The 22,686-nt window shown below is 37.7% G+C and overlaps 1 protein-coding gene across 12 annotated transcripts in view; it reads left to right on the forward strand.

Annotated features, from left to right (window-relative positions):
• LOC106878148 (membralin) overlaps window positions 1-22,141 on the forward strand; it is a 78,754-nt gene extending 56,613 nt beyond the window's left edge. For 8 of the 12 annotated variants that reach the window (XM_014927275.3, XM_014927278.3, XM_089355532.1 and 5 more), the window contains exons 4-11: window positions 3,227-3,337; window positions 10,941-11,063; window positions 14,119-14,219; window positions 16,535-16,592; window positions 17,539-17,622; window positions 18,975-19,107; window positions 19,606-19,705; window positions 21,039-22,141. In XM_014927275.3, the coding sequence (XP_014782761.1) occupies window positions 3,227-3,337; window positions 10,941-11,063; window positions 14,119-14,219; window positions 16,535-16,592; window positions 17,539-17,622; window positions 18,975-19,107; window positions 19,606-19,705; window positions 21,039-21,779 (1,451 nt within the window). In that variant the 3' untranslated portion in view covers window positions 21,780-22,141. The remainder of the gene's footprint in view (window positions 1-3,226; window positions 3,338-10,940; window positions 11,064-14,118; window positions 14,220-16,534; window positions 16,593-17,538; window positions 17,623-18,974; window positions 19,108-19,605; window positions 19,706-21,038) is intronic. The other 4 variants (XM_014927277.3, XM_089355540.1, XM_089355535.1 and 1 more) reach the window with 1 other exon arrangement.
• The last annotated feature ends 545 nt before the right edge of the window (window positions 22,142-22,686 follow it).

Below are 22,686 nucleotides of genomic sequence, written 5' to 3' on the forward strand. Positions count from 1 at the left end.
TGTAGGCCCAGGCTGACCAATGCTTTGACAGTGAATTTGTTATTGAGAAATGGTACAAATTTGTGTGTCTGCACACACATGCATGTGTGCATCTATGTGAATTTTAATGTTTTGCACTCTTCAAATGAAAAAAAAATGCATTGCATTACAAATAGTGAAGCATGTTACCATTTCCTTTTTGACTAATCATTTGCTAGTTCCAAGCTTTCAAAGACATGGAATGAGAGATCTCTTACTTAAGAAAAAAACCAAAAAACAAAAGAAACACATAAGGGTTAATAACAGAAAAATTTTCCAGATGTTAAACAAAACTCAATAGTATATATTCACCTAACTCATGCCATCATGGAAAACAGATGTAAATCGAATAAAGTTGTGTGTATAAATATGCATGCAAGTATTTACTTTTTAAAATAAGAAAAAATGGACTCCAATACATGTAGTATGTGTGCGTGTCAACTCTAATATAAACATCAGTCTGTAGAACATGTAGCTCATCAAAGTGTTCTTTAGATTCAGTGTGTTATTTTGAAATAAACTTACTTTAATACTACAATTAGTAGCAGAGAGAAAAATTTACTTACAATGTTTAATTCTTTTCTGAGTCATAATGATTTATGGAAAAAAAAATTGGTTCTTTTCCTCCACTGGATAGGAGACTTCATATTGAATAATATATATTATTTTCTATGGACACAAGACTGGTTGTGTAGTCAAAAAGCTTGCTCCTCAACCACATAGTTCAGGGTTCAATCTCAATACACAGAACCTTGTATGTTTTTTGTGTTTTATGTGAGGTTTTTTGCAATAGTAGACAAAATCAGTGCCAGAGCCATCATATACTTATATATTTTATCATTGTTATTTTAACATCTGCTTGTATGGATTGGATGGAATTTTTTTAAGGCAGATTTTCTATATCCAGATGCTTTTCCTATTGTCACCTGTTTAAAAGCAAAGTAATATTTCTCCAAGTCCTTCAAACAGAAAAACAATAAATGACTGGATATATTTTCATGGAAGCTTGTAAACAAACAATACTACTTGTATGATGGTGATGTTTGTATACAATTAGTGAATAATATCATGACAAGGACTCATAAGCATACAGCCATTTATAATGGATTTCTTTCTCGGGCTATAAAAGAAGACATTTGCCTAAGGTCCTAGACAATGGGACCAAGCCTAAAACCATGTGATTGTGAGGCGAATTTCTTAAGCACACAGCCATGCCTGTATAGTATGTGTGTGTGTGTATCTTTTGGTAAAGTATATCAGATATAAACACCTCTTATCGTCAGAGTTCTTTGAAATATTTCATTTGCATTCCGTTAAACACTGTTCATCTTCAGAAATTCCAATGAACTAGTGACTGGAAATCTTTAAGCAACAATATTGTTATTCATCAAAAGCATTTTAATCTAGTCACATTGGTCTACAGTCAGTCACAATTAGTCTACAGATAGACCTAATTTCTAAACTTTAGTCAATATTAGTCACTGACTTGTACTATATCTAATTACACATCTATGTTACATTCTACAATTTTATTTATCAACTTTCAGTACATCTGAACTGCATTACCTGTGTTGCTATTGTATATAGTCAGTATATTGTGTTACTGTTGTAAATAGTCACCACCTTACATTACTGTTGTAACCATGCCAGCATGGAAAATGGATGTTGATGATGATGATATTTGTTACTAATGTATATGTTATTACTGCTGTATTTTCTGGCATATAAATTGATGTGGTATATAATGTGAACATTCAACCATCATGATCTTTCCAAATCCTGCTGCATTTCACAGAGAATTTTTGGTCCTCCAAAGCTGTCTTGGTGTTTATAAGTTAACCTGCCATTTTCTAGCTGTAAATTTTGGTCTGAAAAATTCAGCTTGTCTGCCAGAAAATATAGTTTTGTTTATAATCACTATTTTGCACTTATGTTGTATATAGTTGCTATTTTGCATTATGGCTGTTTTGCATCCATCAAGTGTTACTATTGTGTTTTATCACCACTATATATTTTTATTAAATATAATCTTGTATATAGCCATCATCTTGTGTAACTTATATATATTTATGCCACAGGTAATGTTACAATCATATTTAGCCTGTTACAAGATGTAACAATAGATCTTGTTATTCTTACGGCTACATTGAAGTCATTTACAACTGGTCATCAATATCTGTGCATGTTCTAAGGACCAGTTGTTTACATAAATATCCTTCAAATCACTCCTGGCCATCTGAAATAAGGATTGGTGTATTGGGTAATGTATTCCAAAGTAGACACCACCTGAAAAAAAGATGAGATGGTCATGACTAGAAAACTTTTCTTCACAGGTTCACTCAAGCAGGGTTGACCTAAGGCTAAACAGCTAGTATTGTTGTTGGGTATGTATATCTCCAAATAAACTTGCAGTGACTGATATAGATATACAGACTTGCAGAGGAGCATTTAATAAATGCACAAAGACTGTTTCATAAATGAAAGGAAGCTGGAGATGATGGTGTCAGAAACACTATTGTTTCTGAAATACTAATAACTCTCTCCTTAAAACTGTTGACCCCACCCACTTGTAATGCCTTCTTCATAATCATGTAACAAGAAAAACAACTTGTTACTCCATGAAGCCTATCTGGAGTTTAAGGCCAGGAGTTTAGCATAAGCTGATTTAAAATCCTTGTCTTCAGAGTTACAACAGTGAGTAGTAAAATGGTAAGAACAGCTGCTACGACTCCAGATGAGTCGATTTGTTGATGTTAAATGTCTGTAAAATCAATATAAACAATTAGAAAATCTAGCCAACAAGATCACCTCTATGTAGTTGGTTGACTTGCTCTAAATACTAGCCTAATCTTCCTTGAATTGCACTCTACTATTTTTAAATAAAAACAGGAACATTGACTAATGAAGTTCTAGATGCACTGCCTGGAGAGAAAAAAAATGTTCTGCTCTAGGGCGGGGCTGGTTTAAACAGTATGAAATTAGAAAATTAATATTTTAGATTTTATTTTTAAAAATTTCCTTTTCCTTAGTATTTTTGTTGAGTTTTAAGAATATTTCCTTCTGTAAATTTTTCCACACATATGCACACGTATGTTGATGGAACTAATTTAGCTAATAAATCAAATTTGTTAATTGTTTATGCATATCTTTGTTTAAATATAAACATGTTTTACATGTTAAATTTATTTCAATTTTATTCTATTTATAGTTTGGCCAGAAGAAAAATATATTGTAGAATATTCCTTGGAATATGGATTCTTACGGCTGTCTCCCAAGACAAGAGATCGGCTTAACATCAGTGTTATGTTGGTGACGCTAGGTAAGATGTGTTTTCCTTGGTTTTGTTTAATAACACTGACATCATTTATATCAGTGACAGCTACATGATGACTAACAAGCAGCATGTAACAATAAATATATTGTGTTTGTGATGATGAAATGTATTAGTATACATGAATACATTATAATGCCACATGATTTTGCAACTGGTTGCCAGAATATTAGAAAACAAAATTGAACAAAGTGTCATTATCATTCCATTTTAACTTTCATTAGTTTATTATTTAAGAGTATTGTACAAAACTAAAGGTTATTTCCAAAAATTATTGCTTCACTCAAGTTACAATATTTTTGAAGTTATCACTTAGTTTGCAATTTTCAAATGAATTGCTTGTTATCATAAGTGGAAAAGGTTTTGCCACTGTGAAAAATTCCATACTTTTGGGTGGAACATTTTTACACTTTTGCACAATGGAACACCAGTTTTGCTACATCCTTTGCAGACAGACTTAACTCTCAATGTCTTGCTTGTTGTGGTTGTTATGTAACTCCAGATTAACTTTTATGAAGCATACTTATGGCATGTAACTTGCTGAACAATTAGGTGTGACCCAGAGATTTGTAGTTAGGATATTCCTGGCTTCCACCTAGTTTCAACTTTTACTCAGCAATCTTCAAAATAGATGATTCATCATCATCATCATTTAACTTCTGCCTCCCATGCTGGCATGGGCGGGACAGTTTGACAAGGGTAGGTTAGGCAGAAGCCTGCACCAGACTTCTGTTTTGGCAAGATTTTTACAGCTGGATGCCCTTCTTAACACCAACCACTCAGCAGAGTGGACTTCGTGCTTTTTACGTGGCACAAGCACAGGTGAGGTCAGTTTTAGCAAGGTTTTTACGACTGGATGCTCTTCCAAATGCCAACCACTTTATAGTGTGGACTGGGTGCTTTTAAGTGGCACCTGCACTGACAGGATCACCAAGTGCTTGCAAGACAAAAGACAAAAAAAGACCTCTTGAGATGGGAGGGTGCATTGGAGGAGGTGATCTTGTATCAGATGATGAAAGGTTATAGTGAGGCAGTAAGACAGAAACTGTAGGGGAAGTACATGATTACCTGGCAGGGGGAGAGAGAGATCAAGAATGAAGACAGAAACAGGTGTGCTGCCGCAAAGGAAATACATGGTTACCCAACATGAGGGAAGCGCAGGAGAAGGAGAGAGAGAGTGGGGGCAGCAGAATAGAGATGGTGGCAAAGTGCCAGGCATACGCAATGATACAGTGAGACAGGATGTGGGTGGAACACGCAGGTCAGAAGCTAGCAGAGAGCAATGATACAGTGGCACAGGGCCAAGAGGACAGGATTGGGGAGTGGGAGGTAAGTCTAATGCATGAAGTGGAAATGTGAGGAAGAGAAGAGATGTAGTTTGGTTTGTTGTGGTAGAGTCTGAGAATTTTTTTTGAGTGTAGGTGGGACATACAGTGTTTCTAGAACTCAGTTTCACTGACGTGGGAGAGTCTTCTCAAGAACTTCATATTGCCAGATATCTTGGTCCATTGTCGTTTCCTCTGTGTGGCCCAACATCCCAAGATCAGTCCTTACCACTTTGTCCCATGTCTTCCTGGGTCTCCCTCTTCCACAGGTGCCATCAACTTTCGGTGATTGGCACCTTCTTTATGCAGCTCTCCTCATTCATATTTATCACATGTCCAAATCAATGCAATCTTTTCTCTTGCATGCTACATTTGATTCCTCTTAAGCCCAACTTTCCTCTCAATATATTTGCACTTTGTTGTACATGCACCCTGATGTTGCAAATCCAATACCTTCATTTCTCTCCAGTCTCTGCATGTCTTCTGCATTCAGAGCCCATGTCTCACTACCATGGAGTATAACCATTTACACACAAGGATCATATAATCTACCTTTCACTCTGAGAGAGAGAGAGAGTCCTTTTGTTGCCAACAGAGGTAATAGCTCTCTGAACTTCCGCTACCCAATTCTTATTCTAGAAACAATACTTTCAGAAAATCCTCCACCATTGCTAATTTGGTCACCTAGGTAACAGAAACTATCTACAGCCTCAAGAGAACCTTCTGGGCATTTGAGAGAATCTAGGTCCTGTGTGCTCTTAATGCTTATTATTCCTGCACATCTGCCACATACAAAGACAACTTTATCTGTTAATCTACCTGTGATTCCACTGCAGCTCTTATGTGTCCATAGTTTACACTGGGTGCAGTGAATGGAATTTCTCCCAACTTCTTTCCTACATATTGCACAGGGCCATTTTCTTGACGGAAAGAGAGTTTTATCTTCTTTCTTACAAAGCAACAACTTAGGTCTTTGCTAGGTTAAATTTAAGGTCCCTTGATTCCAGGTTTTGTTTCCATACCTGGAATTTCTCCTCCAATTCTACTAAAGATTCTGCAATAAGAGCAAGGTCATCAGGATATAGCAGTTCCTGCCAGCACCCAGTTTTGAATTCCTCTGTTATGGCCTGGAGGACTATAATGACTAAGAGTAGGCCGAGAACTGAGCCCTGGTGAACCCCTACCTGTATTGTTAAATTCATCGCTATTCTTGGCCAACTCTCACCTTACTGGCAGCACCACTGTACATGGCTTGTATGGTTCTTACAAGTCACTCCTCTACTCCTAACTTCCTTAGATCCTTAGAGACCACCATATAACAGAGCAGGGAACTCTGTCAAAAGCTTTCTCTAGGTCGATGAAGGATAAGTACAATGGCTTCCTTTTGGCCAAATACTTTTCCTGCAGTTGTCTCACTGGAAGATGGCATCTGTGATAATCTTCCCAGGTACAAAACCAAACTGCATCTCGTCTAGTTTAATTCTATTTCTAATCAATTGGGCTATAACCCTTTCAGTAACTTTCATGACTTGGTCTAGCAATTAAAGGACTTTGTAGCTGTTTCTGTCTAAGGCATCGCCTTTATCTTAGTAGCAGCTAACTATAATACTACTACACCATTCAATGGGGATGGTGCCCTCCTGAATAACCTGATTAACTATATGGGTGACTAAGCTGTATTCTATACCACCAGAGATTTTAATCATCTCAGCAGTGATTCCTGATGGCCCAGGGACTTTCCCTATCTTCATGTCCTTAATTGCCTTATCTATTATGCTGCTATCAACATTAATGGCTGGTCCCTCAATTGGTTCGGTATTTGGTAAACTTTCTTTCTCCCATTCATTTTCCACATTTTGTAACTTTTCATAGTGACACTTCCATGCATCTTCTTTGAGTCACTAAGTGCAAGCATACCATTATCCATTCGCACACATTTCTCTCCTACCAAATCTCTATTCTCTCTGATACACTGCTTTGCAATCGTGAACACCTCATGCCTCTGATCCTCATACTGTAGAACATTTGCACATATCTCACCTTCAGCTACTCCTTTTGCTATGTATACCTGACACCTAGCTGCCCTTTTGGCTATCTGATATAATTCTCTGCTTCCACCATTTTTCCAGTCTTTCCAGGCCTGTCTTTTTGCTTTTAAGCACTGTCAACCACCTTGCTCCACCACCATGTCACTCTTGGTTTAACTGGGACTCTGCACCAACCACAGATTTTGTCTGTAGTCCTCAGTAAATTGTCTTGCAGGAATGTCCAATTGTCCTCTAACCTATATGTCCCCCAACTCTTCCTCTCTTTCATCAGAAGCTTCCATTCGTAAATCTTTAAGTTTTTGTCTGTTTGTTAGGTCTTTGAGCTTCCATAGTCTTCTTTTTCAGATTGGTTTATTTCTCCAAGCCTTTCTAACTCTAATTCTGAAGTCACTAACTATTAATTTACGTTGGGTTGTACACTCTTCACCTGGGAAAGACTTTGCATTTTTAAGCATCCATCTATCTTGTTGCCTAGTGAGGAGGTAATCAGCCTGGCTTATGTGCTCACCACCAGACTGATTAGGTGATTAGGTGGCTGGCTGGTTTTTTTGAAGTTAGTGTTGCAGATCATGAGATCATTTGCATCACAGAACTCCAGCAGTCTTGTTCCCTTCTCATTTCTATGTCCAAAAACCATAACCCCTATGCACTCCCTGGAATCCATGGGGACGCTGTCCAATATGTCCATTGAAGTCACTAGCCACAATTACCAAGTGTCTGTCATTTGTTTTTGAGGTGGTCTGCAAAAGGACCTCATAAAATTGGTCCTTCTGCTTATCAGTCAACTGCATATAATATACCTAATCCTGTATATAATATTGCTTCAAATTTTAGTACAAAGTCAGGAATTTTATGGGAAGAGGCTTAGTCGATTACATTGACACCAATATTTGGCCGCCACTTTATTTTATTTATTCTGAAGGGATGAAAGGCAGAATTGATCTCGGCCATATTTTTTAACTCAGAACATAAAGAGGCATAAAAAATACTGTTAAGTATTTGTCTGGGACACCAATGATTTTGCTGTCTTAATCCTGTATATAATATACTTCAAATGAATTAGATTTTGGTTCACAGAGACATTTGTTCAGTAGCCTGGACCACCTAAATGCAAGTACAGATTATTAGAAGGTTCAGTTTAAGGCTGTGTATCTCATTCCTCCATTTTTACTTGATATTTTACTTTAACTTTGATTACTTACGAGAAATTTTAATCATGAAACTAAAACTAAGCTATGACCATTGTCATATATAAATTCAATATTCCATGCCTCCTTTAGGAGAAAGGGACAGTGTCTATTAACTTTGCAGATATTCCCAAGAGGCTGGCAAAATTGATATGGCTGTTTGTTTAAAGTTAGAACATTTATAAACTGGCACCTGCAGCAAAAAAATAAAAAATTTAAACCAAAAAAAAAAAAAAAAAGAGGAATGAGAAGAGGAATTTCAGAAGGTTAGTTGGGAAAAAATGGTTAGTGGTGGATAGAATGCTGGGGATTATGGAGGAGAAAGATAGCCAGAGTAGAAGCCATTGATTGTAGTAGCAATAAAAGTGTAGAAGGATTAGACAGAAGCTGTCATGTATTGAAAAATGCCTGAAGCCCACTTGGTGACTACATTACCGCTTACACAACAGAGCACCTGCCTGACTTACACCACCCCCTGTTGTTTATATGGCACATAGTCCAACAAGTCTCCAAGATTGGTAAATTGTATAATCTAATGAGAACCAGTGAATTATAATTATCAACAAGTAATCAATCTTAATGATAAATTGGTTGTGTCATTAAGAGTGTCAGATAAAATACCAAGTGGTATTTGATACTCTGCTTTCTCTGAATTGAAACCTGCCAAGATCAACTTTGCATTTCATCCTTTCAGGGTCGATAAAGAAAATGTACAAATTGAGGATGATGAATTAGAATTGTAAAGACATTGAACTGGATACCTTTTTGTATTTGTTCCAGTTCTTTGTATTCTTAGTTCAAATCTCACCATGGCCTACTTGAAAGGCAGATTTAATCCATTATGTATACACCACCACCTGACACCTTGGATGCCTTTAGCAAAGTCCATTCTGTTGCAAGCATTTGAGCCAAATGTCCAGTTAGAGGAGACCTTCTTTCCTTGCTTTGACCAATCTTAAAAGGCCTTGCAAAAGGTCATGGGCACTGCTATTCCCTCCAGACTGTAAGATAAAATTAAAAAATCTTACAATCCCAATTGTATACCCAGTTGCTCATTCTAGGTGGTTTGTTCTCTCACCTTCTGAAAATATTGATTCAATGTGAAAGAGAAAATCTATTTCTGCCTATAATTGGGTTGTTGTTACTGTTTAACCCCCCAGAATGGAACCATTATTAGAGACAATCCAGCCATGACCATCCTACATGTTATTTATTTAGGATTTAAAAGACTTCATTGACCTATGTGTGCTTTTGTCTTCATATAATTGGTGGGGGTAAGATTTGAGTGACATTTGGTTACTATTTCTAGCAGGTTGTTGGATGATGTCTGTGATAATCTGAAACAAAGATAGGCTATCAATATTTATTTCAGTCTGGAAGAAGAAACTTTGCCCAAGACTTGTGCCAGGCCCTTAAAGATTCTTGAGATTGATGGAGTTGGCATTCAGCTTAAAGAGCACCAAGTTGCTACTTGTTAGAAAAATGTGAATGGGAAGTGAATTCTAGAGGGAGGTAGGACTAGGAAAAGTGATTTATGTATGACTTGGGACAGAAGGAGACAATTGAGTGTAACAATTTGACATGGCTGACTGGACATTCAACCTGTTTTAGCACTGAAGGTAAATGTACACACACACACACACACACACACACACACACACACACACACACACACACACACACACACACACACACACACACACACACACACACATACAGAAATATATACTTACAGACAGAGAGAGGGATTGGGAGTGAGGCATTACACACACAAACATAACTAAATGCTCAAACACACAAAAGACCTAAAAGCTGGCACTTGATCGATTAGGATTTAAATGAATGTTCCAGTTGATCCAATCAATAGAACAACCTGCTTGTGAAATTAATATGTCAATGGCTGAGTATTCCACAGACGTGTACCCTTAATGTAGCTCTCTGAGGAGATTCAGCATGACAAAGAGTGTGACAAGACTGGCCCTTTGAATTACAGGTACTACTCATTTTTGCCAGCTGAAAGGACTGGAGTGGTGTGAAGTAAAGCATCTTGCCCAAAGAGACAACACACCTCCAGTGGGAATTGAATGCTTGACCTTACAACTGTGAGCTGAGTACTCTAACCACTAAGCCAGACACTTTCACTACTCAGACACATAAACAGAGAGAGAGAGAGAGAAACATTAAAATGTCTGATGTCAAGTCAGCAACACCAAATCAGTGGCACCAAAATGGCTGTGCCAAAATATCTGTTATTTAGACTTGGGGATAAGAGGCACGAAATGGGGGATGAGTATGACTGGAGTTCTTGGGTGAGGGTGATAAGCAATTATCTAATCTAAGGAACAGAGTCTTTGTAAAAGTGTATAGAGGTGGGTAGGGCTAGATTAAGACCCATAGAGGCCCTAAGCACTCAAAATTCTTTTGGTGCACCCATATCTATATAATTCAAAATATAAACAATGATTAACCATAAAATAAATTTTTATTTTTAAAAATGAAACAAAAATAACAGTAAGATTGAAAATAATGTTTATTTATGTATACTCCTACTTTATTTATATTTGAGAATTTTTCTCCAATTTTTTTGTCTTTTGGCAGCAAAATCTTTGATCCGATTCTCACTATGACACTATGAAGCACTTTGAAATTATAATTCTGATCATGTAAACCACTTCGAATATTATTTTAGCAAGTTTAAAGTGATTTCTTTTGTGCTGTAAACCATTTACCATTTCATTATGTTTGAGAAAAGGAAGAATTAGTAATGTCTGGAGCACCTTTGATCATAAATCTGATTAACCCTTTAGCATTCAGATTTCTTAGTCAAATATGTTGCTTATATATTCACATTGTTTTGAATTAATCACATACATACATACATAAGTAAATTTATATTTTATGTAGAATGTCTTACAGCTGTTTCAGGGAAAATTCAATGTATCCCTTCATCTTTACTAATCTTTGGTTTTCTTTTTCTTTTTGTCTGTATGTTTTCTGTGACTAAATATTCTATATTTTCTCTCCTCTTCAGATCCTTTAAAGGATGAATGCTTTGGAGACAGCTTTACACGGTTTCTTCTGGAAGAATTCTTGGGTTATGATGATATCCTAATGGCTAGCATCAAACAACTGGCCGAGCAAGAAGATAACAAAGGTAAATCCCCTTTTGAACTGTTTCAGCTTTTATTGCTATGCACTATTATTGTATAGCACACTAGTTGCAATTTTAATCGTGTCATCCTTTTAAATTTCAAGCAAACCACCATCATAATCAGCTTCATTCAACTCATATGCTTTCATGGTATCAGCCATAATATGAATCCTTGCCTCCTTCTCGTCTCTTATCACTGTCCCACGTTGTATTGAGGTGATGTGTTTGTGTTTTTAAGCTGACAGGGAACAATTTGTGGGTAATTTTAGCTGTTATTTTTAAAGAGTCAAGCAACTATGTAGATCCTTTTTTGCTGGCTTGATTCCTGATTATGATTTTCCTATAGGGAAAATATGGTCAAAGAATGAAAGTTGAATCTGAATGTTAACGTCATTATTTTGAGAAGGGCTGCAAAACTCACTGGCCACTGTTCCCTTCTGTAACTAAATAACTCGGAAAAAACATAAGAGTTCTTTCTAAGAGTTACCACATAAAAAAGTTACTGAAAATAATACTTAACTTGCGTACAGTTTCAGTTTCCATTTACCAGATCCACTGGTTCAGGGCTATAGTAGAAGATACTTACCCAAAGTACCATACAGTGGGACCAAACCTAAAACATTGTGGTTTGGAAGCAAACTTCTAAACTACGTCCATGCCTACAACTCCCAAAATTACTTTTAGAACATGGTTAAATTTACATAGCTAAACCTTAGTGTACTGCATAATTGATTTTCTTCCACATGAAACAAATATTTGTTGTATGAATCAGTGAGGGAACACCTACATGGTCACTTGACTTGCCTGATATAGCAGCCAAATTTCCATCAAATCACACTCTCTCTGCTATCTTTAGCAATCACGAATATCTGCTGCTCACCAGGAATCTCATTGAAGGAGTAGATGTACATAATTATGAAGGCCTGTTGCAGGAGAGTTACTAGCTTTCAAAGGCTAATCTCAAAATGCTGAGCCTGTCAAAGAAGATGATAAAGGTCTGAGATATATGGTACATTGCTCTACTCAAGATGACCTGCCCACCACAACAGAACAGAATTGATATCCTAAAACCACTTGGTAATACTTGCCCATGAAGGGCAATGGTACTGGTGCCATGTAAAATGCACTGGTGATGATGCTACATAAATAGCACCTTATACACTCTGTAAACTGGTTGGTGTTAGAAAGGGCTTCCATCTCTAGAGACCAAACCAAAACACACAACTGGAACCTGTGTTACTCCGGGCCTGCCAGCTCTTGTCAAACTGTCCAATCCATGCCAGGATGGAAAACAGACCTTAAATGATGATAATAATACTTATTTAGTGAGCCACAACAGTTTCTCACTGGCAAGAACAAGTCAAAATTGGTAAGAGCTGTGGTCCCTATAGCAGGTGGTCAAAAGATGTCAGAGGTTCCAGACAAACATTCTCCCACAATGTGTGACTGTATGGTATTCTTTCTTTTATTCTTTTGCTTGTTTCAGTCATTTGACTTTGGTCATGCTGGAGCATAATTCTAAAAGGTGTTAGTCAAAGGAATTGACCCCAGGACTTATTCTTTGTAAGCCTGGTACTTATTCTATCAGATTTTTTTGGCAAACCACTAAGTTACAGGGACATAAACACACCAGCATTGGTTGTCAAGCAATGGTGGGGGACAGACACACACACACATACTCGTATATATATGTGTATATAGAAAAGCTGAACATTAGAAGCATCAGTTGTGGCGTGCAAGAGAGACGATTGCGCTGGTATGGACATGTGGTGAGAATGGAGGAGGATAGCTGCGTGAAAAAGTGCCACACCCTAACAGTTGAGGGAACCCGTGGAAGAGGTAGGCCCAGGAAGACCTGGGCTGAGGTGGTGAGGCAAGACCTTCGTACATTGGGCCTCACCGAGGCGATGACTATGGACCGAGACCTTTGGAAATGGGCTGTGCGTGAGAAGACCCGGCAAGCCAAGTAAGATCGTTGCCAGTGCCCCTGGACTGGTTCTTGTGCGGGTGGCACATGAGATGCACCATTTTGAGCGTGGCCGTTGCCAATACCGCCTGACTGGCTCCTGTAGGATTTTCGAGCGAGATCGTTGCCAGTGCCCCTGGACTGGCTTGTGCGGGTGGCACATAAAAGACACCATTTCGAGCGTGGCCGTTTTCGTGCGGGTGACACGTAAAAGCACCCACTACACTCTCTGAGTGGTTGGCGTTAGGAAGGGCATCCAGCTGTAGAAACTCTGCCAAATCAGACTGGAGCCTGGTGTTGCCATCCGGTTTCACCAGTCCTCAGTCAAATCGTCCAACCCATGCTAGCATGGAAAGCGGACGTTAAACGATGATGATGATGATGATGATATATATATATATATATATCTCATATATATATAATGGGCTTCTTTCAGTTTCTGTCTACTAAATCCACTCACAAGGCTTTGGTTGCCCCAAGGCTATAGTAGAAGACATTTGCCAAAGTGCCATGCAGTAGGACTAAACCTGGAACCATGTCGTTGGGAAGCAAGCTTCTTACCACACAGCCACACCTGCACCTAGTGTTATTTCAGTTTCAGCCTTTAGCCTAATGAGACCCTCACTACAAGTCAGTAGTTTAACTATGCAAAGCTGGGGTATTTAACACCCTTAAGCATTACTTACCCACATATGCAATCACATCCTACCACCCTAAAAAAAAAAAATTAAAAGACACTTTAGAGAATGTTGGGTGAATTAATCTGGACAATAAGGAAAGGTTTGTTGGTTAATGTAGTCCTGGATTTACTATGTTTGAGGAAAGAATGAATTAGTAATGTCTGGAATGCTCTTGATCATAAATTGTTCTATGGGGCAAAAATAGACATGGGGAATTGATTTGCTGAGGAGTGTTGAACCAATGCTTGGTCCAAACCTTCTCAAAGATGGAACATGTGAACTTTGTTGTATTGGCAAATGTCTTCTCTTGTTTCTAATGGAATATGCCACTGGAACCTTCTATATTGTTGGCCTATAATGAGTATATGCTTTTATTCATGTTTAATATCTGTTCTGCTTGTCTTTTCTGCAGGTTTCCTACGCAATGTAGTAACAGGAGAACACTACAAGTTTGTCAGTATGTGGATGACTCGTTCTTCTTACATGGCTGCTGCGCTCATTATGTTTCTGTTTGTAAGTTTCTTACTATACGCTACCTTGCTATTTATTCCTGTGCACGAACAGTTCTTTATTTTACATAGCATCCTTCTGAGACTAAAAGGACATACAGCTAATACAAACACTTGTTGGACAGAGCAGTGATGATTAGTTTAAGTTTGATTTGGGTGAGATGAGTACAAGACATTTTGGCACAGCTGTTTTTTGACACCTGTTTGGCTTCACTAATTCAGTGATAGCTTTTTTGACATCAGACGTTTTAATCTCTCTCTCTCTCTCTTTCTCTCTATCTATCTCTCTCTCTCTCTCTCTCTCTCTCTCTCTCTCTCTCTCTGCATGTGTTTTCCTCCTGCACCAAAAAGTACCGTCTCCAAACAGGGTGAATGTTCAGTCAGCTGTACTAAATTGTCAACATCCAAACAGCTACACTTTTGTCTCATTCTGGGGTTAGAGGAATTAAAATGAAAAAAGAAAAGTGTGTTGTGTTTATTTTAGGGTTTTGGTGTAGATGGGGAAAAAGACTGAAAAATACATTGGAACAATTGATGTAGAACTGTAGGAAATATGAGTGTAGAGGAAATACAGTGGTATGTGAGACTTGAGTGGGTACAGTGTTTTTATAGAATTGTAAGAAATATAGTGGGTTGGTATGTGTAGAACTGTAGAGGAAGTAGTATGTGGTTTGTGTGGGTCAACTGAATGTACAGTGGTGGTTTCTTTTGAATTAAGTAGAAACAGTTTTTGGCCAAGCATGTGTTCTATTGAGATTTGATATGGGTTAATATAAAATAATATAAAGCTATCTGGTTAATAGTTTCATGTTAATAACTTTTTTTTTTTTGTATGTATATGTTTAATTGACAATGTCCTTATTAGATATTGGTATGAGTAGTGGCACGTAAATAGCACCATTTGAGCGTTATCGTTACCAGCGTCGCCTTCCTGGCACTTGTGCCGGTGGCACGTGAAAAGACATTCGAGCGAGGTCGTTGCCAGTGCTGCTGGACTAGCGCCTGCTGCAGGTGGCACATAAAATACACCATTTTGAGAGCGTGGCCGTTGCTAGTACCGTCTGATTGGCCTTTGTGCCGGTGGCATGTAGAAGCACCCACTACACTCTTGGAGTGGTTGGCGTTAGGAAGCGCATCCAGCTATAGAAACTCTACCAAATCAGATTGGAGCCTGGTTTTAACCATCTGGTTAAATTGTCCAACCAATGCTAGCATGGAAAGCAGACGTTAAAACGATGATGATGATGTTAGTGAATGAACTCACATCTTCACTCACCTCTTTGTTTGACCACTACTTGGAAGGGGTGTCCATGAACATTTGTCCTGTCTGGTTTAATATTATCTAACAATGGTTCTCTGGGCAGAACTGATGCTTCTGGAACCAAAATTTTTCAGCTAAAGCAATTTTTACACTGAGTTTTCTTCACTGATCAAGATCCTTATTTGTGTATCAGTAGGATCTGAATATCCTCATCATTTAACATCCACTTCCTGTGCTTGCAAATGTCAAAAAAGATTTGTTGAGATAGATTTTCTCTGGTTGGATGCCCCTTCCTATCACCAACCTTTGCCTGTTTCCAAGCAAAGTAATATTTTCCCCATTCCTAGACATGTTTTACAGAAGACTGGGATTGAATAACCTCACTTATATGGCACTGATGCTCATTTATAACCACCATGGGTCATTCACTCACACACACACACACACACACACACACACACACACACACACACACACACACACACACACACACACACACAAAACAGGCTTCTTTCAGTTTCTCTCAGAGTGGTTGGCATTAGGAAGGGCATTCAGCTGTAGAAACTCTACCAAATCAGATTGGAGCCTGGTGTAGCCATCTGGTTTCACCAGTCCTCAGTCAAATTGTTCAACCCATGCTAGCATGGAAGGCAGACGTTAAACGATGATGATGATGTACCAAGTCCACTCTTAAGACTTTGGTTGATTTGGAGCTGTAGTAAAAGACATTTGTCCGAGGTGCTGTACAGTGGGACTGAACCCAAGACCACATGGTTGGGAAGCAAGCTTCTCAACCACACAACCATGCCTGCATCTAGATAGTATTTATAAATTGGGACGTTTGTATCATGTCGGAGAGATAGTGCTCTTCTAACCTTTAATTAGTCATCTGTGAAGAGTAGAACTCTTTCATACTAGCAGCTTGAAGTGCAACTAAACAGCTGCTATAGTTAAGGTTTGAGCTCATGACCATGCAGTTAGTAGTTCAGCACTTTATACTCAAATCTATTTATGCTTTTGAGGTTGTTTAAATATTGTATGTTTCCTTCTCTCAACAGACAGTATCTGTGTCAACCCTCCTACGATATTCACATCGACAGATTTTTATGTTTATAGGTAAGTCAGTCAATATATTTTGCTTTCTCTCTATCCTCGGCCAGTTCTGATTTTATCAATCCTCCCTGAAGCGGTGGAGATAGCATATTGCAGTTCATTCTCATAAAATATGACTTAACTGAAGTAATTTATTGATACCTAGATCATCCCCTAATCTAGTAAACCTATGATAAAAAACTTTCTTCTCATGATCATCTTGCCTTACATTCAGACATCTATAGCTGCATTCCTCAATATATTCTGTCTTATTTTTTTGGCTGCTATTTACAGCAGGTCAAATGGGCATATAGATGCTGTTCTCATAATGGGTAATGGTGTTTATGTTAGTGGATGTGTTGTTTTTCAGTTGTAGGTCATCACTTCCTAAGATACTTGGTTGTGATTTGAGGAAGATTTGGCTCTTATTTCTATCAGGTCATATGGTCATGTAAAATCTCTATCATTAGCTATCAAATGGCATATTTACTCAATAAGATTCTGTGCTGGCATTTATATTTTTAATGCTATCAACAAAATACCTGTTGAAAATAAGTGCTGTGCTCAGGCCTTGATGTTGTAATATTTAGAGAGAGATAGAGAGAGAACGTGTGTGTGTGTGTGTGTGTATGGATCTGGTCTATTCTTGCATGATTCAATGACTGGCATGGTGTCATCTGTAGAGGTGAATAAGATAGACTAAGCCAATGCATGAGTCTTCATTCTGTGTGGAATTTCTACACAGAAATTCAACCTTCTCAATGTAATCGCCATTACTTCCTTAAATGTCTTACTACAATCACCAAATCCGGAACAACTTACAAATGCAAAAGACTTGCCATTGACACTCCTGAGAAAATTCTAAATATACCACCTTCTCATGTTAGAAACTAAGAGGTGAAATTCCTTGATGTTCTATTTCTCATTTGAGGTTATTTGTTTAATTTTTTAAAAACGTCTCTTTTTTCAGTAGATCTTCTTCAGATGTTGGAGATGAATGTAACAATAGCCTTCCCAGCAGCACCTCTGCTAACTGTCATTCTGGCACTTGTTGGTAAGTAGACATCACCTCAGTCATTCCAGTCTTTAATAATGGCTTCAAATTTTGCCACAAAGGCAGCAGTTTGGTAGGAGGAGATGAGTCGATTACATCACCCCCAGTTTTCAACTGGCACTTATTTTATTGGCTCCAAAAGGATGAAAGAGAAAATCAACCTCAGCGGAATTTAAACTCAGAATGTCAAGGTGGACGAAATGCCGCAAAGCATTTTACCTGGCAGGCTAACGATTCTGCCAGTTTGGGAGTACCAAAGTAAATCATTTGATTTCTAGGAAACCCTACACAAGCACAGACACCATTACAAATATGATGTCAGAGGTTATTGCCCTTCAAACTATTGTTGAACATGAAGGTCAAAGCATACACACTTGCACACACAAAAGAGATGTGACTTTTTCAGTAATGTAGATATGAGGTCTGTCGAAAAAGGAACCATATATTTTAAAGAAAAAAAAAACTAATTTATTGCTTTACTTACAATTAAATGAGACTTGTCTCCTTCAAACTAGCTCCTTCCACTCTTGATACACTACTCCCAGTACTCTTTCTAATAATATGTTTCCAGGGACAGCATGCATTTCTTGTACAGATTTCCTGCTATCTCTTCTGGCTTCTAAACTAGTTTGCTATTCAGAGCCAACATCTGAAACCAAAAAGTTTGTGGAGGTCTAATTTGGAGAGGAGGGAAGTTGTAGGTTGAAGAGTCCTTTCATGCTTTGCTGGAAAACCACAGATATGGAGTGAAGCATGAGCTGATGTTGCATTCTTATGTTCACTCTGAATACAAATAGTGATGACTGATTCTGCATGATGGTATATTGGGCAAGTATCTTCTACTGTAACCCCAGGCTAACCAAAGCCTAGCCTTGTAAGTTGGTTTGGTAGATGGAAACTGACAGAAACCCATTGTGTGCGTGTGCGCGTGTATGCACACCCCTTTCAAGACATCACATGATATTTGTAAATGAGCATCATCATCGTCACCATACAAGTGAGGTCGTTTGCAATCTTCCACGAAAAACATGTCTAGCTAAAGGAAAATATTACTTTCCCTGAAAACAAATGAGGATTAGCAACAAGAAGAGCATCCGACCATAGGAAATATACCTCAATAAACTCTGTCTGACTCCTACAAGCATAGAAAAGTGGACTTCAAATGCTGATATATATATATATATATAGTAACAAGGAAAAACACTGGTAGTTTTTTTCTGATAGTTATTTCCTTTTATTAAAGTGTCTTGTTGAGTTTGGGTATTGTGTTGCCTATCATTAAATCGTCCCTATTGCTGTTACCTGAGTTATTGTCACTTGTTTACTTATGTTATTGTTTCATTTGTACCCAGGTATGGAAGCAATAATGTCTGAATTCTTCAATGATACCACCACAGCCTTCTACATCATTGTCATCGTATGGGTGGCTGATCAATACGATGCTGTCTGTTGTCATACCCGTATAAGTAAAAGGTATTGGCTAAGGTAAGCAGTTTTGTTTTTCTCTTTTACATCCTTTTTTTTTTTTTTGCTTTAGTCATTAAAATTTTGTACTAATTTTTATCGTTGTAAACTGGAGTGAATTTATGTAGAAATCATGATCTTTCTGCTGTCAGGTGGGTTAATAGTCTGAGATTGTTTTAGAAGAAAGATTGATTTATATCCTTATAATTTCTTAATATCTTAGACTGCGTCTAACAGAATTAGGACCCTAATCTTCAGAAAAGATCCCTAACATCTATTATCTGGTAATGGGATTTACAGATCATATATTCTAACTATACTTAACTCCCACCTCTCTCTCGCATATTAATTGATCAACAGCCTGTCATAGTGATAATTCTGTGTTATTTTCACTGCCATTAACAACAAACTTATTTATATATAATGAATTTACTTCACAATGACATGATTTTGTTGTTGTTGTTAAAAATTAACTTTTTGAAAACCACTGTGAGTTATATTTGTATTGTATTCTTCCAGATTCTTCTATTTGTACCATTTTGCTTTCTATGCATACCATTATCGTTTCAATGGTCAGTATAGTGGGCTGGCACTGTTCACCTCCTGGCTGTTTATTCAGGTAAGTACATCTCACATGAAACATTTTATTTCTATTTGTATATAACATCAATAATTCATTTTGAGTGGCAGACCCAACATACTGCCTAGTTTAACACCACTTCATGGCCCTTGAGTTCTTTTAGTAAGGGTTCACTCTGTTGCAAAAGCTCAGTCCAGGCTTCCAGCATGATCTCTTGCCATGCTGATTCCTCGTGCATTCACCTTTGTGCTGTGTTAAAGTTTCTCAGAGAGTACATGTGGTAAAAGTTTATAAGTTGAGACCTACTACCAAATAGTTCTGTATTTGGGCTTCGTAGGCAAAGCCTTGGAGAGATGTTTTAGCAGCAGAAACTCAGTACTTGTTCTTTAGTTTGCATATCTGGTGCCTCAGCAAGCACCAAATTTCGAGATTCCCACCTCCTGCTACTAACATCAAACTGGGTTACAAGGAATCACAAGTCAGATATTCGAGATGTACATCAGTTTTATTAGTCTTAGTGAGTTTGCGAAGGTCACTGGTGCTGCATTAAAAAATTTTGGAAAAAAATAAAAAATAAAAATAAAGAAGTTTTATTTTTCATATGAAGAAATCATGGCATTGTGTGTTCAATCCTAGTGTATAGTAAGTTAGGTGAGTGACTTCTTCCATAGTTTTGAAAAGAAAGTTGGCAGAGAGAAACTGTTGAGGCTATGTATATCATCATCGTTTAATGTCTATCTTCCATGCTGGCATGGGTTGGGTGGTTTGATTAGATCCTTAGATCCAATGGGCCCAAGGACTGCATTGTGCTCCAGTGTCTGCTTTGGCATGGTTTCAATGGCTAGATGTCCTTTCAACCATTGCGCAGCATTGGGAGCTTTTTACATGCCACCGGCATTAGCAAGGGTATCATGCTGTTTGCAAGACTTTGAACCCCATTGGTGTGTGTCTGTGGGAGACAACTTCATGCTAAGAGATAAGGGGCAAAAGGTCGATAAAATGAGAGAAGGGTCCAAAGCAGAAAGGTTTCTTACTGTAGAGGAACTACATAACTATATTGACATAAAATGGGATATTTGGTGCCTCAAATGAAAAATAGCTTATGGGGGTTTTTTTTCTGTATCTGTCTTGGCTATCTCTTTGTGTGCCCTATCAACTTTGCCTTTCATCTTCTATCTCTGAGGTTGATAAAATGAATACCAGATAAAATACTAGAGTTTTAGGATTGATATAATTAACCTAATCATTGATTGTGCCTCAGCGTGTCTGAAGTAGTACTACTGAAAGTAGTAAAAGAATTTTATTTGTTTACTAAAATGTGTTTTGCAGAATACGGATTGATGCATGTCTTTTTGTTCTTTTTGTTTTCCAGCATACTATGGTATTTTTCTTTCACCATTATGAATTACCAGCCATTGAACAGCAAGCAGAAATTTATGAAGGAATACTATTAGAAGCACGTATTCGAGTCAACCAAAATAATTCTGAGCAGCACCAACAAGGCTCTCACTCCAGCCCTCCTGATGGTAGTGCTAGCAACACTGAGGAAAACACAAACAGTCGCTCCAGTCAAGTGCAAGAAGACCAACCAGATGGTCATTCACAGCAGACTGCATCAGACAACTTAGCTGAATCTGAACTATCTTCAATGACCACAACAACCAGTCATAATAGTAGTAGTAGTAGTAATAGCAGTAATAGTAGTACACCAGACTCTCCTTTTTCAGACTCTAACACAACACAAGAAAATACTTCCTCGATGCCACCAATGGCACGTTTTAGTCAGAGATCGATAAGTCATATAGCTCCTCAGGGTATTGGAGAAAGCACAGGTCGTTCTTTAACTCACCGAGGTATATTCCGATCATTGTCAGTGCCTCAGGCACCATCTACTCCGATGGGAGGCAATAGTAATTTGTTTGCAACACAGCAGCGCTCTCGTAATTCTTGGCATAGGCCATCAAACGTATTTCGTAACATACTTCTGAACTTTCGACGAATGCAGCAGACACAGGAAAGACTGCAGGCTGTCTGGACTCAAGAAGTCGAGCCAGAAAACACAGGCCCTTACCGAACCTCTTCCGTTGATTCCAACTTTGAAATGGTTGATTGATTTCTTCGCACCTTTGTTTTCAACCACAAATCCTAACAATTACAAAAACAACAAATTAAAAAATAAAAATTAAAAAAAGACAAGAGATACTAAATAAAGAAGGCTTATATCCTTATCAGGAATTGCTACTCTGTATATTTTTAATTCTTTGCTCCTCGATCCACAACTTCTTTGCCTTCCTCTCTCTCTCTCTCTCTCTCTCTCTCCTTAAGTCCCCTCTCTTAACCCACACCTAGTTTGAACTTCATATTTTTCTGGCCCCTAATTTTAGGTGTCAAAATAAAATGAGAACATTCTCACAATTTTAACCTTTCTCCCATGGAAACAAATTTGATATAAATTTGTAACAAGATGAAAAGAAATTCCTTTTTTTTTTTTTGCGCGATAATTATTTTTTTTGTAAAACTCTAGATCTTTGGTATTAGTAAGAGGGGAAGCAAATCAGTGTTTATATGTATGTGTGTGTGTGCATGCACGCTGTATGGATATGTGTTAAATGTTTTTGATGTGCGGTGTGTGTGTACACACACATACACACACGTACCTATGTGTAATATTTGTATATACACACTTCTGTATATATGTTTATGTGTATATACACAAACATATTTGTGTGTGTGTGTGTGTGTGCATATATATATATATATATATATATATATATATAAAACACTATTCTTACACTGATAATATATTCAATCCTCTTACATTATTCCACCTTGATAGAATCGCGTTTCACCGAAGTCCTGTGCCAATTCTCAACAGAATGAATTTTAAGATGTAATGTTTGGCATTTGAAGACAATAACATAGTTTCCAAAAATATTTTGTTGTTTTTTACATATATACATATTATATTGAATTTATTTTGTGTTGTTGATATTATTATTTGAATTGATGACTTTATCAAT

Source organism: Octopus bimaculoides, chromosome 7 (assembly GCF_046866305.1).
Source record: "Octopus bimaculoides isolate indiv1 chromosome 7, ASM4686630v1, whole genome shotgun sequence".
Lineage (NCBI taxonomy): Eukaryota > Metazoa > Mollusca > Cephalopoda > Octopoda > Octopodidae > Octopus > Octopus bimaculoides.